General features: G+C 34.3%; 1 protein-coding gene across 1 annotated transcript in view; it reads right to left on the bottom strand.

Annotated features, from left to right (window-relative positions):
- Positions 1-15,100, bottom strand: part of CADM2 (cell adhesion molecule 2) — a 262,063-nt gene that overhangs the window by 179,576 nt on the left and 67,387 nt on the right. The window contains exon 3 of the mRNA XM_049628005.1: positions 1,638-1,790. Coding sequence (XP_049483962.1) covers positions 1,638-1,790 — 153 coding nt within the window. The remainder of the gene's footprint in view (positions 1-1,637; positions 1,791-15,100) is intronic.

Below are 15,100 nucleotides of genomic sequence, written 5' to 3'. Positions count from 1 at the left end.
TTCCTGATTTCATAATTCTTAAGGCTTAAAAAGATATTATTATCCTCTATGTACTTTGTTCAAAAATGCATTTTAGAATAAGAGATTTATCAATAACTGCAACAATACTTTTCTGATTCTTACACAGAGGGTTTTGAAGTCATTTGTATTAGAAATGCAATAGTGGTTTTGTGAGGCATGATGTAAATTATCTTTAATGCTAACCACTACTACCTTTTCTAGTCCAAGTCATCCAATGGCTAAGCAGATAACTAATATGCAGAGATAGTACATGGATGATTTAAATAATAGAAAATGTCATATTTCTTGGGTAATAATATTCTCTTGTTGCCATAGAGGTTTATTAACATTTCTTTTAAAATCATTCAGTAATAAACGCAGACTGAAATATCTTTATTGTACTATTTAATTCAATTTGAAAAGAATAAAATGTAAGAATGTTGGAAATCACCAATAAGAGAAATGCATATTAAAACAATAACAAGAACAACAATGATAAATGACAGGTCAACATCCTCCAATTAGTTGGATTATTTTCTGTTCACATTCATATGCTTTCTTTTAATCTATGCCATACCATCATTTAATAAGCTGAAATCAACCCATTGTCTATTGTTGGGGTCTCAAGGTGGCTCTCTACAGAACAATACGTTACCTTAGGCAGTTGTTATATTGAAATATTCCATTTTAGTGGATATATTTTGTCTGTAGTGGCAAGCTGATGAAGATTTTTATAAAATAGTCCCAGTGGGACTTGCAAAGAAACATATTTCACATCGCAGGTACAAAACCAATTCACTAGCTGGATTAACTTTAATATTCCTACCTAAGAGAACAGCATGCATTAGTTCTTTTATATGCAATGTTATGCCTTTATCTATAAAAAAGCAGGCAAGCTAGGGCCCCCCCTCCCAAAAAAAATCAATCCTTAAACTCCTCTAACAGTATGCAGGTGTGTTTCAATGAACTGCAGCAATCTCAACTGATTGGGCCATGACGTCTGCGGAATCACAGAGAGCTCTTTGCTGCAACTTTATTTCCTCTGAATCTCTATGAATGTAATGCTTTTTGGTGTCACTTTAACCTTTGGGGAAAAGGCCCAGTATTTAGAAAATAAAACCACAGAGAAGCTACAAGTTACATATAGATTGACATTATGTACTTCACTTAAGAATCTAGAAAACTATAAAATTAAAAGATAAGACACAGAAATGTCAGGGTCATTTAAATGCACCAATATAAACAAAGAAGTCATATTTGAAAGCTATAAGGATTAGAGAAGGCCCCTCTCAAATGACTTGTACAATTAAACGTAGGACCACTCTATAGACACGCTGAATTCATTATTATCATTATTCTGTTATTTTATTAAAGGATCACCAGATATATAATATCCTGGTATGTATTGCTCACTAAGAAACAAAATGGATGCTCTTAGGAAGCCATACAAACTGTTACACCTCACTTTGTCTCTTTCTAAAATGGGGCAAGTGATTGACTTTTTAAATGCCTCTTGTTATAATGTAGCAGGAAAGGGATTAAACTATATCTATTAATATGAGCCTCAAACTATATATTTGTTATTGACTCATGTTGCTGTAGCTTGCGATCACATAGTGTTAGTTCCTTGTACTTACCCAGAACAGTGAGATAGGCCTTAGAAGTTTTGACAGGCATTGTAAATAAAGAACAAGTGTACTGTCCTTCATCCGAGAGAGACACATCACTGACGCTGATACTCAATTCATGCCAGGAAGCTCGAACCAGCTCAATCCTGTTATCCCTTAAAGCTGGAAAGAGAAAACATTGAAAATGCAAATAGCAACATTAGAAAAAGTCAGTACTGCTAGACTAAATATTTTTAGCATAACATAATAAATATTGTCTTTGGCCATACATCTCATCTAAATCTTATTTCCTGATACAGATTAAAGGAAGGTTTAAATGTATGGAAATATTTTATCAGATTTTTAAAAAATCAAAGTAGAATTAGGTGTTCCTTAATGTTCTCAGAAATAACTTTTTAATTAAATGATTGCATCTGGTACAATACTTCAGATGAGGTAGATGTCGGTAGTGATAATAAGGGCTTTCCTCCACAGGCTTTCATGGAATCCTAGTATCTAAAAAAACTATAAACAGGTTTCATTTCTATGCACAGATAAATTTGGGAAAACTGTGATAGCTGCATTCCTTCCAAGAGACCAACAATTCACATTAGCATATTAAGAGCATTTTCTCTACAATAGAGAAACCTGTTGAAGTTCCTTTCAACCAGAGCTGACTTTCCGCTGAAAAACACCTGTAAGTACTGAATGTTTAAATTTGCCCTGGTTGGTACCTCTACTGTACCACCTTTGCTAAATATTTTTAGTATATTTCTTTGGTTCATGCCACCTTTTCTACCACAGAACTTTATTTATTTATGTATTTATTTGCTTAATTTATTTACATTTTTTTTTCACAGAAGATCTCTTAGCATGCTCCTCTTGATTCATTTTGGGAAAAACATTAAAAGCTTTAAATATTATTATATTTCCAACTAAGTACAGCTATAAGCTCAGAATTAAGCAAGAGACAATAAAGGAGGACTCAGAGGAAAGAGCACTGGTTAGGGAAACTAGGATCTAAGGAGCAACTCAGTGGTTTCCCAACCAATAATAAAAGGCAATTGAGGCCTGGCTTTTCCCAAGGACAACCTAGCAACAGAAGGTAGCCTAGGTAGACTAATTTTTTTTTTTTTTAATCACATATCAAATGCAAGTCCTGCCAGCATCTTTGGGAAAGATTGGGCTAGCTGCAGGGGGAATCAAGTGGGAGTGTCACTAACTACAAGTGGCCATGGAAAGCAATTTTTTCCCCCACTGGGCTGGAGACTCCCCTTCACTGCCTAGAGATAGTGATCAACTGGGCAGCAGGGGAAGAGAAGTGATGCATCTCTGACAAGTACTCAGCCCTTAAAGTGATCTTCCTATGTGCTAGAGAACCACATACCCCTGCTGGAGCCATTAGGCAGCCTGACCTATGGAAGCTCCTCTGCCTCTTTAGGTGGTTACAGTGGGGACCAGGTCAACCCCTAGTAGAAATAGGCACTTCAAGCTGACCAATAACACCCTTTAGCTCTGGAAAGTCAATTGTTGGTTCAACCATGACCTGAAAATGTAAGCCAGGACCTCTATGGGTAAACCTAAACAAGGTGACTGACTCCTAGAATAGAAAATTAAAATAGAATACAGAGTCTCCTAACATAATAGCTAGAATGTCCAGGTATAATAAAAACATCACCGGTTACACCAAACACCAGGAAAATCATAACTTGAGGGGGAAAAATAATCAATAAACACCGCCAACACTGAGCTGAAACAAATGTAATTATCTGACAAATAACTTGAAAAAAGCCATCATAAAAATACTTCAGCAATTAGTAGTTATCTTGAAACAAAAAATAGAAAATCTCAGCAAAGAAATAATAAAAAGAAGAATCAGATGAAAATTAGAGAAGACAAAAATACAATAACCAAAATAAAAACTCACTAAATTGGCTTAACAGTACAGTAGAGATGACAGAGAATGGTATTAGTAAACTTAAAGATAGGGCAATATAATTAATAATTAATTTGAATAATAAGAAAAGAATAGATTGTAGGGGAAAAAAAAAAGAAGAAGGGGGCCTCAGAGACCTGTGGGATGATAACCAAATCTTCAATATTGGTACCATACAAGTTTCAAATAAGTGAAAGAGATTGGGGCTGAAAGAATATTTTGAAGAAATAATGGTCCCAAACTGCAAATTTTCCAAAAGACTTAAATGTAATATACAGAATCAATAAGACACACTAATCTCAAATATGATAAACCCCATGAAATTTATATCCAGGTACATCAAAATTAAACTGGAAGACAAAAAAAAATCTAAAGCAGCCAGAGAGAAAGACATATAACCTACAAGAGAACATCAATCTAAATGACAATAGATTTCTCATTTGAAATTATGGAGGCCAGAGGGAGTGGCACATTATTTAAGTGCTGAAAGAAAAGAAATACCAAGACTGAATTCTTACTCAGGGAAGCTAACCTTCAGGAATCAAAAGGAAATACGTATATTCTTAGAAGAAGGAAAACTAAGAACATGTTTCTCTAGCAGATCTGTCTTGAAAAGTTAAGTTCTTTAGACAGAAAAAAAAATCTTGGAGTATCAGAAAGGAAGAAGGAATGACTAAAAGAACAAAAACATGGGTAAATACAATATAGACTATCCTTCTCTTGAGTTGTCTCCATTATATGATGTTTGAAACAAAAACTACAACATCAATTGATGCAATGTTGAGCAAATATAGAAGGAATACTCAAGACAAGTAAAAAATGGGCAGGACAAAGGGGTCTATAAGAAGTAAGATTTCCATACTTTACTCCAAATGGTAAACCGTTGCTACTTGTAGACTGTGGTAAATCACATACGTATTTCAATCCAGAGCAAATACTAAGAAAATATACAAAGTAATACACTCAAAAACTCTATAAATACATGTAAGATCAATTTATATAGTGTCTTGAAATAATAAAATTTTAAAGTTAGAAATATTAGTGTTTACCAAGGGTTAAGGATAGTAAGGGGTAGAAGGGAAGGGAGGGACATGGATATGATTATAAAAGGATAGCACAAGGGGATCCTTGTGGTGATGGAAACCGTTTTGTATTTTGGCTGTGGTGATGGATACATGAAACTACACATGAAATAAAATTTAAAAGACTAAATACACATGTGTGCACACACACACACACATTCACACACACAGATGAGTACATGTAAAATTGATGAAACCCAAATAAGATTGGTCGACTATATCAATGTGAGTTTCCTAGTTGTGATATCTTTGCAAGATGTTATTCAGGTCAAGGGTTGATGAAATCTCTCTATTATTTCACACAACTGTGTGTGAATATACAATAAAAACTCAATTAAAATTTTTTATGTACATTTGAAGGAATAGGGGAGTGGTCAGGATATCAAAGCTTAAAATTTATTATACACATTTGCCACAGAGCAAGAGGGGAATCCCAAGTGCCAAATATTTTTGAATTGCCTGTACCTTCCCTATGTGTTTTGTGAAAGGAGCAGGCAATAATACAGTATGTAATATTTGGGATAATTCTAAATTTTCATGATTTTAAATATATTTATAAAAAATAAAACATCCTCCCAGATACTCAAATAACACACACCTTAATGATTGCAGTCCCTCTGCTACCATTCTTTATTAATCTAATTCTATAAAGAGGCATATGCTTACAAATATTTTTGAAACGAATCTTATTGAATATGAAACATAAGGCAAGTCTGATTATGTTTGTATTTGTGATTCCATTAAGATACAGTGGACATTTTTTTAAAAAATGTCTATTTCATAATCTATCTCCTAACATGCACTAATACACACACACACACACATATACATATATATATATACATATATATATATGTATACATATACATGTATATATACATATACATTGTTCAGTTGCCAGAGGAAAACAGTGGGACACAGATTCGTTATTTCCCCAATAAGACCTCAGGCTATATCAACCACTTTTCAAAGCTGTGATTTATTTAAGAAAAATATTTATCACATATTTCTTGTTTCTTCAAAAAAGAGGTCACCAAAAGGGAAAGCCTAAGGTTTCTGCCATGATGTTATATGGGTAAAGCTTGTTACTTACCCCCTGTGTTCAATTTCATTTCTTCTAACACAGTTCCCACTGACAGAGAGACAGAGCTTACAATTTTCAGTGAATCTTAGCAAAATAAATTTAACTATTTTTTGGTCAGACTGTGGAAACTGTATAACATCACCAAAGTCAAACTGCATTACTCAATATACATAAATATAAATCTTTAATATTTAGACCATTGGCATGGAGTAAAGCTAAAAGCAATGACTTGTGAATTAAAAAGCATGCTTTAGGAGCTTACATGAAGTCAGATTTCCTGTGGATAATAATTCCTGATTTATTTTCATCTTTGATTATGAGTTGAAATGACTTCATGTAGTATGTACAGTCCCTTAAAGTAAATCTACGATGATATATTAAGATATTTTGAGTTTAGAATCCTGATGAGAACCTGAATATTTTAGTGTCTGAAGTGTCCCCATTGATTTAGCCTACCAAGTTGTATAATATTTTGACTTTTTACATGATTCCTACCAGCCTGACTGAATACTAGGCTCTGCAGAACACCTGCATTTTAATGTAAACTCTTTCCCTGATTAACCATAGGAACCTAGACAAGTCACTCAAATTAGTGCCCGTCTGCGGAGTGTTGGGCAGAGATCGTAATAATTGAGTGGAAGTATAAGGAATATGGTTTAGGGCATTGAAATATATAAATACATATTCAAAACCTGAAAACATAATTCCAAGAACCAAGAAATTGACACAATTAGTAAAGGGACTATTTACTGTGTAAATTTCCTTGATAATTTATTTGCCTAAGGAGATTCTCATTGGACTGAAGACTTTAAATGAATCGTGTCTCTGTAGTATTTATCTTTTCAAGTTTGTAAATGCTTATGATGTCATCTGCAGTTTACTGTATAACATTTCTAGTATGAAAGAATAAAGGAAAGCCTTTAAAAGTCCAAAGAGGGATATACTATAACTCAGTGGGTTCCCTGTGAGCAGAAGCCTTGTCTTCCCCATCTCAGCGCCCTCCACCATCACTATCTGCACAGGAGGTAGTCAGTGAATGGCTATTGAAATGAAACTGAGAACCATACTCTGTCTGTATATGATAAGAGCAGAGTGAAAAAGAACTGAACCAGGAAGTCCTCTTGAATATATCTCCACAGGCTCCCCTGTGGGAGAGAAGCCAAAAAAAGAAGAAAAAAAAGTGTCCCGTTTAGACACTGTTGAGCATAAAAGAACTAGAAACATCATGCTATGAAAATTTTTAACAAAGTGATAGTTCATTGGAAAATGATTTGAAATACTGAATGAGTGATCTCTGAAGCTATTGCCATGTTAGCTTATAGTTTTCAAGTGAACAAAAAAGCAGTAGCTAATCAGAGAATATCCATATTATTTAACTTTTCCACATAGTAAGTCCCAAATGTATAGCGAACCTAAGTAAAGAATTGTGATATTATTAGTTGAAGTTAATTCAATCTTTAAAAAACAATGCTTTTAAGATCACAAGATGTTCATCGTTATGTAAATAACTTAATAAAGATCTCATTAAAATATTTTTTAACATTACCCTAGGAATAATTGAAGAGAAGAAATGACTATGTGCAATAAAAGAATAAAAGGCAATGGCTCACACACCACAGAGATTAAAAATAAGCTAATTAGGGGCACTGGGGTAGCTCAGTTGGTTGGTTAAGTGTTGGACTTTGGCTCAGGTCATGATCTCACGACCCTGAGTGAGACCCCTGAGTTCGAGCCCTGCATTGGGCTCTGTACTGACAGCATGGAACCTGGAGCCTGCTTTGGTTTCTGTGTTCCCTCTCTCTTTGCCCTTCCCCCATTCACACTCTGTCTGTCTCAAAACTAAATAAACATTGGGGTGCCTGGGTGGCTCAGTCGTTTAAGTGTCTGACTTCGGCTCAGGTCATGGTCTCGGGGTCATGAGTTTGAGCCCTGTGAGTTTGAGCCCCGTGTGGAGCTCTATGCTGACAGCTCAGATCCTGGAGCCTGTTTCAGATTCTGTGTCTCCCTCTCCCTCTAACCCTCCTCCTTTCATGTTCTGTCTCTCTCTGTCTCAAAAATAAATAAACGTCTAAAAAATAAAAAAAAAATTAAAAAAAGAGCTGATGGGAAAGTGGGCTACTCTGTGGTCACACCTCATCAGCTATTAGGTCCCACCCACTGGTGAGGTAATTTAATGGCTCAAAACTCTGAGCTCTGGAGAATTTAACCATAGCTGCAAATAAGAAGCACTGACCAATGAGTAAGAATCTACTAAATAATACTTAGTGCTAGAAAAAATTATTTTTCCAATATACCATTGGTTTTAAATGGTTCATCAATCATACAAATGAATATTTGGGATGCATGTTGGGAAGATAAAAATTCCCAAGGCAATTACTTGGAGGATTTTAGTCACATTTTACACTAATTTCTAACAAAAGTTACTGGTCACAGTTAATAATTTGCATATTAATTAGTTTTAAAACAAATGAGCTAAATAACATTAGTATTATTTTATTTATCTGACATTATTCATTTAAGAACCTGATAATAATTTATGCATATTTGCAAAATAGTTTTCCTTCCTTAAGTGTTATGTTATTTATAGAGGTGATCACAAACTTCTTGCCAGAAACATTTTCAAATATTAGTTGCTTTCCAGTGAGTAATAAACAATTCATGTCACACTTTATGGTGCTTAAATAATGATAAAAAAAAACACATTTTGTTATGTAATCACTTTTAAGAGACTGTTAAAATATAGCAAAACAATCGCATTGTTTTTGCATTTTTCCCTAGTTCTCACTTTACCTAAAACTTCCTTAAATAAGGATTATTTTATATCACTCTGTATTTTCCATGAGGCTTTACACATATCATGATACACAGATGGCAAGTAACTAATTTGTTGCATTTAATTTCATATGTGGACCATCAACCTTTGTATATAATAGTCTACAATTGTATACATTAACTTCATTTTAGAAAATTTTTTATTCTAAATGGGTATTGTATACTGAATGACTTTATTGTTATAATTAACTATATTTTATAGACAATTACTAAGGAAAAAATCTATATCAGGATGACAGAAGTAATTTCAAGTGTCATCTTGGCTACTTACATTCTCAATGTTTAGCATAAGTTTCCAAAAGCATACTCTCCTACATCCATGGACTTTAGCCAAGACAATCACTACAAACATTTACAAGTTTTAAAAATACATTTATTTATTTATTTATTTATTTATTTAAGTTTATTTATTTTGAGAGAGACAGAGACAATGTGAGTGGAGAAGGGGCAGAGAGAGAGAGAGAGAGAGAGAGAGAGAGAGAGAATCTCAAGCAGGCTCTGTACTGCCAGCTGTGCAGAAGCCCGATGCGGGGCTTGGACTCATGAAACAGTGAGATCATGACCTGAGCCAAAACAAAGAGTTGGATGCTTAACCGACTGAGCCACGCACGAGCCCCTTAAAATAAATTATCCAACCAGTAACTCGCATTTTGTGAAGTTTAACATCACTAATACGATGGGATGTCAAGAACTATAGATGTGACAGCCTTCATTCTCTTTGCAGCTCAAGTCCCTACCACCCAGGGTCCCTATTTGATTCCTAGAGAGAGTTAGATGTGTGAATACAATAAGCTGAGTTCTGCCTATGGGAAAGTTGTACCTAAGAATGCTTCCCTTTGATTCAATATCAAATTTATTTTGCTGCCTGCTGCCTGATAATAGACTCCTTCCCACGATTCTGACTTTGTTGTTTTAAGGTTGCCCAGACCAGCACTCTGCTTTGTTTTCCAACTTCTGCAACAGGTCTGCTCCCTGCACATTGTCCACCTAGACTCAGGCTAACTGCCTACTCTGCTTTTCCCCTACTGATTTTTCTAGAACTGTTCACTGAGCAACTTGACTCATGCAATCTGCTCACCCCTGTTTTTTTCAGCTGAACTCTCTACTATCCCCAAGGATAAGAATTAGAACAAGGAACTAAAGCTTTAGTGAGGTCAACTATGGTTTGATATAACAAAATGATTTTTCTACTAATTAAATCCATATCCTAATAAATCAGAAAGAAAATGTAAGTCAAAGAAGCTCTAATAGTCTTCAAATGGGCCACAGATACAAGACTTAACTCTTGTCAGACCTTATGATTGGTATGTTGACATGTATGATATCAAAATATGCCTCAAGATATTGTAAAAGAGGTAAAAAGGAAATCTAGGCACACGTATCCATTTTTATAAAAGTGTTATTCTATTAAGAGCCCACATATTTTGTTAATAGTATAATCAAATAGTGTTTATAATCAGATGAAAATTCACTGAAAATTGAAATTGAAATTGAAAATTGTACTATGGACAGAAATAAAGGAGTTAACACAGACCGAGTAAAATATCAAGCTAGTGAATCCTTTTCTGTTTTGTTCTTTACGGTCATACAACACAAAACGATATAAATCAATCTTCTGGAAAATTGGTAAAAGCAACCATTGCTCCAGAGCTGATATTCTGTATACCAAGTTTCAGCTCGGACTGGATTTTTACTGAAGCCATAGTAAATGGAGTTTTAGAATAGAAAATGTGAACAGAACCCAAGCAATAAATCTGGAAATTGTGTCACTATTTGAAGGAAGGTTTTTTCCAGTGGTGGAATTTAAATTTTTAAATCCCAGATTTTCTTACTTCAAATGTATAAAAACAAAAATTCACTACTCTCATTCCCATCTTTGTTGTCTATTTTTATGAAACATTAGAAAAAGCAAACTTTTGTGACATCTAAAGTATACTAATAATTAATGAACTTGGCTATTGAAAATTTATTAATATGTTTGAGGCCTAAATATAAGCTCCATGACATTTTTAGTTTCCAGTCTTCTTGTCTTTGCTGAGGCTTGCATCTCTTCCTCACAGTGTCCTCCTCATGATCTGTCCTCATGGAGCGGCTTTCACTCTACTAAATTCCTAAAGCCTCCATCATAATAACCGCTGACATAACACTCCTATATCCCTTCTCTATTATCTCTTTTTTTTTTTTAATATTTTTATGTTTATGCATTTTTGAAAGACAGAGAGGGACAGAGTACAAGCAAGGGTGGGGTGGAGAGAGAGGGGGACACAGAATCTGAAGCAGGCTCCAGGCTCTGAGCTGTCAGCACAGAGCCCGACACGGGGCTCAAACTCATGAACTGTGAGATCATGACCTGAGTCAAAGTCGGATGCTCAACTGACTGAGCCACCCAGGCGCACCCCCCCCCCATTATCTCTTCTATAACATAACATTTAAACCGTTCGTCATGTAACATAAGTTCCTACTATTCTAGTCCATTTCCCTATCCTTCCTCAAAATGCCTAAAATTTAAAAGTGAGAGCATGTGTTCAAACATGGTAAGTAATCCGTGCCGCTTTACCTATTATTTCCTCTGCATGTCTCAGGGTCATACTTATTCAAGTTAACTAACATTATTTTCTTGATAAATTCCTCTATGCTGTCCACCTCCAACTATGTTCATGTCTTCCTTTATCCTTCCAGGGCAGGAATCTGCATGAAGCTCAATCATCATTTGTTGAGCCAACGAGATTAAAAGTGAAGATTACATGGTCCAGCATTTATGTACTGACATGTACCATTTATCTTACTATATGGTCATCACTTGGAACATCCAATCATGGATGAGACTATTTCCTACTGCCCATAATAAATCACATAATGACTTAAATATAATCTTTTATCTCTGTTGGGAAAGTGAATGAGTAAACAAGTGGAAGTAAAAATGTATAAAATGGCAGGTGAACCTGGCAAATTCTGTCATAGAGTAAGATAACTAAGGACAGTATACTCAAAGAAATGACATATTTTAACGTGATAATGACTGAAAATTTTATGTCTCATAGATTCCTTGTACCTGATAAATTTTTATTTTGTAAAATTTGACTTAAAAGGGGTTTGGTGCTTCTGGTGTTTAGGTTCTAAATCATTAGATTAATTTGTTCTTACTTACATAACACCAAAATATCATTAGTAGAGATCAAAATTTTAAAAATAAAATATAATAAATATTTCACAATTCAAACAAAAAATTCATTTTTAAGACTCTATTAAAAATTTCTTTCTATGTTATAAAATAATTTGAATTATGTAACTGAAATTTAAAAAATCTAAGGCAGTAGAGTTGCCATCCTATACTCTATAGTGACCTATGCCTGTATACCTTCTAAATCTGTGGAATCAAGCCATGACAACTTATTCCTTCTCTTAAAAATAGATAACTACTTTACTCCTACTTTGACAGTGTCATATGGCAAAAAGAACTCTGTAAAGCCAAAGCAAATACATTTAAATGTTCTTTTGTATCTCTGGCTAACCATCTATATGTCATCATACCCAGTGTCTTTATAATACGGATTTGCTTTCGGATGTAGAATGGCTTAGATTAATAGGAAGTTTCTTTAACACATAACAATGAAGGATGGCTCAAGGTTATTGGCAGAGGGCAATGTACACTATAGAAGTATTAGGGTATAAGCTTGCATCTTCAACTTTTGACTGTGAACATCTTCTGAGAGGAAGTGAGCCCCAGGAGGCATGTGTCAGAAATTTTAATGATAGACACCTAGAAGTGCATATACTACCTCAGCTCCCGTTTCATGTTCAAGCCCACAACCATATTTTAAGGGAGGCTGACAAATGTAGTCCAGCTGTCTGCACAGGAAGGAGAGAGATTAGTGAGCAGTTAGTTTCTGCCTTGCTACTGTAGGCTTGCTTTTAACACTATATCTGTATGCACTGATGTTTCTACCTAAAAATTAATGTAAATATCCAGGAAGGTTGGAAAGCAGTAGATGACACTCTTTATTTAAAATAGTCATAACTTTGTTGTATTTTGAAACAAAAATTCTGTTGAAATACTAAATTATGAAAATATTATGAATCTATTCTTTTGAAAATGTTCTCCTCAATACTGCTTTACATTTAGAAAAGAAGAAAGATCTATGAAAGTAACAGTATAGTTATTTTCTATTGACTATGCCATCCTCTAAGCTATGAGCATGAGACTAGTTTTATTTTTTTTTAATATTTTTTTAATGTTTATTTATTTTTTAGACAGAGAGAGACAGAGAATGAGTGGGGGAGGGGCAGAGAGAGAGGGAGACACAGAATCCGAAGCAGGCTCCAGGCTCTGAGCTGTCAGCACAGAGCCCGACGTGGGGCTCGAACCCACGAACTGTGAGATTGTGACCTGAGCCAAAGTCAGACGCTTAACTGACTGAGCCACCCAGGGGCCCCGAGACTAGTTTTATTTTTTAATTTAATTTTAGTTTTTACTTTTAAATGTTTTTATTTATTTTCGAAAGAGAGACAGAGCATGAGCGGGGGAGGGGCAGAGAGAGAGGGAGACACAGAATATGAAGTAGGCTGCAGGCTCTGAGCTGTCAGCACAGAGCCTGATGTGGGGCTTGAACTCGTGAGCCATGAGATCATGCCCTGAGTCGAAGTCAGATGTTTAACCAGCTGAGCCACCCAGGTACCCCTCATGACTCTAGTTTTAGAAAGTGGGAGGTGAATTACTATTATTCACTAAAGAAAGCTTTTAGAATAAAAAATATTCAGGATGGTTTGTATTAATTGTAAATGTATATTAATTATGTACATATATGTATACATGTTGCCAAATAGAATATGCAATATTAACTTCAATTCTGATAACAATTTGAAATAAAATTCTGTAAGTCTTTTTAAACTAATATAACTCAAAGCCAATGATGAAACAATTCCACATTTTCTTTAGACAATATCAAATCCTCTAAAATGTCAACTCCTTATTTGGGAATTCTAAATAAATCTTCACTAAGATAACTGCCTGAGAAGGAAAATGCTGCTACCATGCACACATACCCCTCACCCCATATATTATCAGTATATATTAATTAACCTCTTTGATAATCTGTATATTACATTTTGAGAAAGAATAAAGTAGTTCCAACTTTTTTTTTTTAATCTGGGGATGGTTTCACTGGAAAAGAAAACATGGAAGGTAGAGTAGAAGGGGTTATTGGCACATAAGTGGGAGATCATATTTATTCTGGTCAAACCCATTGGATGTTAGAAGCTAGTAAGAAGTTGATTTGGGTTTAATATAGAGACTGCCTTTTTATCTATTGAGCTCTTCACAATTGTATTGAGCAAACTTATGAGACAGTACACTCTACCAAAGAAGTTGTTCAAGTAATGGCCGCCTGGTCTCTTGGCAGGGATGTTTATATGCCTTTCCCACATTGCAGGAGAATATGTCTAAGTGACTTATGAAAATTTTTAAATAGTAACATTTATTAAATTCAATCATAAATTCAATTCCTAAACGTATTCTATCAAATTAATTCCTGCTCTCAGTGATTAGGAATTACTATATGCTATATTATACCCTATGTATGCTTTCATGTATTAACAAATTTTGGTAGATTTTAAAGGTGTTTTCAAATAATGAGTTACACCTTAATTTTGTTAATGGTATTATTCATCCATATTTTATCATCTGATATGAATTACACTTTGTGCTCAATATGTAGATCTAGTTTGACTGAGTTTTATGCTGAAAATTATGTCACATAAGTAAAATTCAATAAGAACTACTCAGATAATCAATTGTGTTTCAAATTTCATCTTTAGAAAATTAGTGTGCATACTTTCAAAATCGTTTCTCTTTCTCCTAGGCTTTAGTATTCTCCTCAAATGAATGAAAACGCTAAAGCAAGTATTTAGGGAGAGAGCAGCACCAAGTTATGGAAAAGCACACATACATGTCTAGTTGATAAAAGGTGAAATTCTAAATGACAAAATCTGCTTTGGACAAAGTAGGAAAATAGTGCATTGCTGTGTGTGTGTGTGTGTGTGTGTGTGTGTGTCTGTGTGTGTGTATAAAACTGCAATACATAAAATATTCTTATATAAGATGATTCTGTCTCCCTAATATCATCTTGCTAGATAAAAATTAGGGGCATTTCATTCTTATTAATGGTGCATTTCTCTCTTCAAAAAAGTGGGTTAAGGAAAAAAGAATATACCATTTGTCAGATAGCATAAGAACATAACAGAAGCTAAGTGTATAAAATTCAGATCTAAAATGTCAAAAGATCCAACAATCTTCATACTTAGTATAGTCTGCATTTGAAAAACGCATCATATAAACATACCGTTACAAGTAGCAACACATCAACAAAACATGTCTTGCAAGTAAAGTAGGAACATACAATGTTAGCAACTTTGGTCTTCAGAGTTTTTTTTACACCTCAAAGCTTATATAATTTATAAATTATATTAATAGTTAAATTTAATTAATCATTAATTAAATTTACAAATTATAATATATAAACGTTAATTCTGATTCATTACATATTGAAAATGCTCAAATACT

The sequence above is a fragment of the Panthera uncia genome, chromosome C2 (genome assembly GCF_023721935.1).
Source record: "Panthera uncia isolate 11264 chromosome C2, Puncia_PCG_1.0, whole genome shotgun sequence".
Lineage (NCBI taxonomy): Eukaryota > Metazoa > Chordata > Mammalia > Carnivora > Felidae > Panthera > Panthera uncia.
Note: the sequence above shows the minus strand (reverse complement) of the source record. Positions and strands in the feature narration are given on the sequence as shown.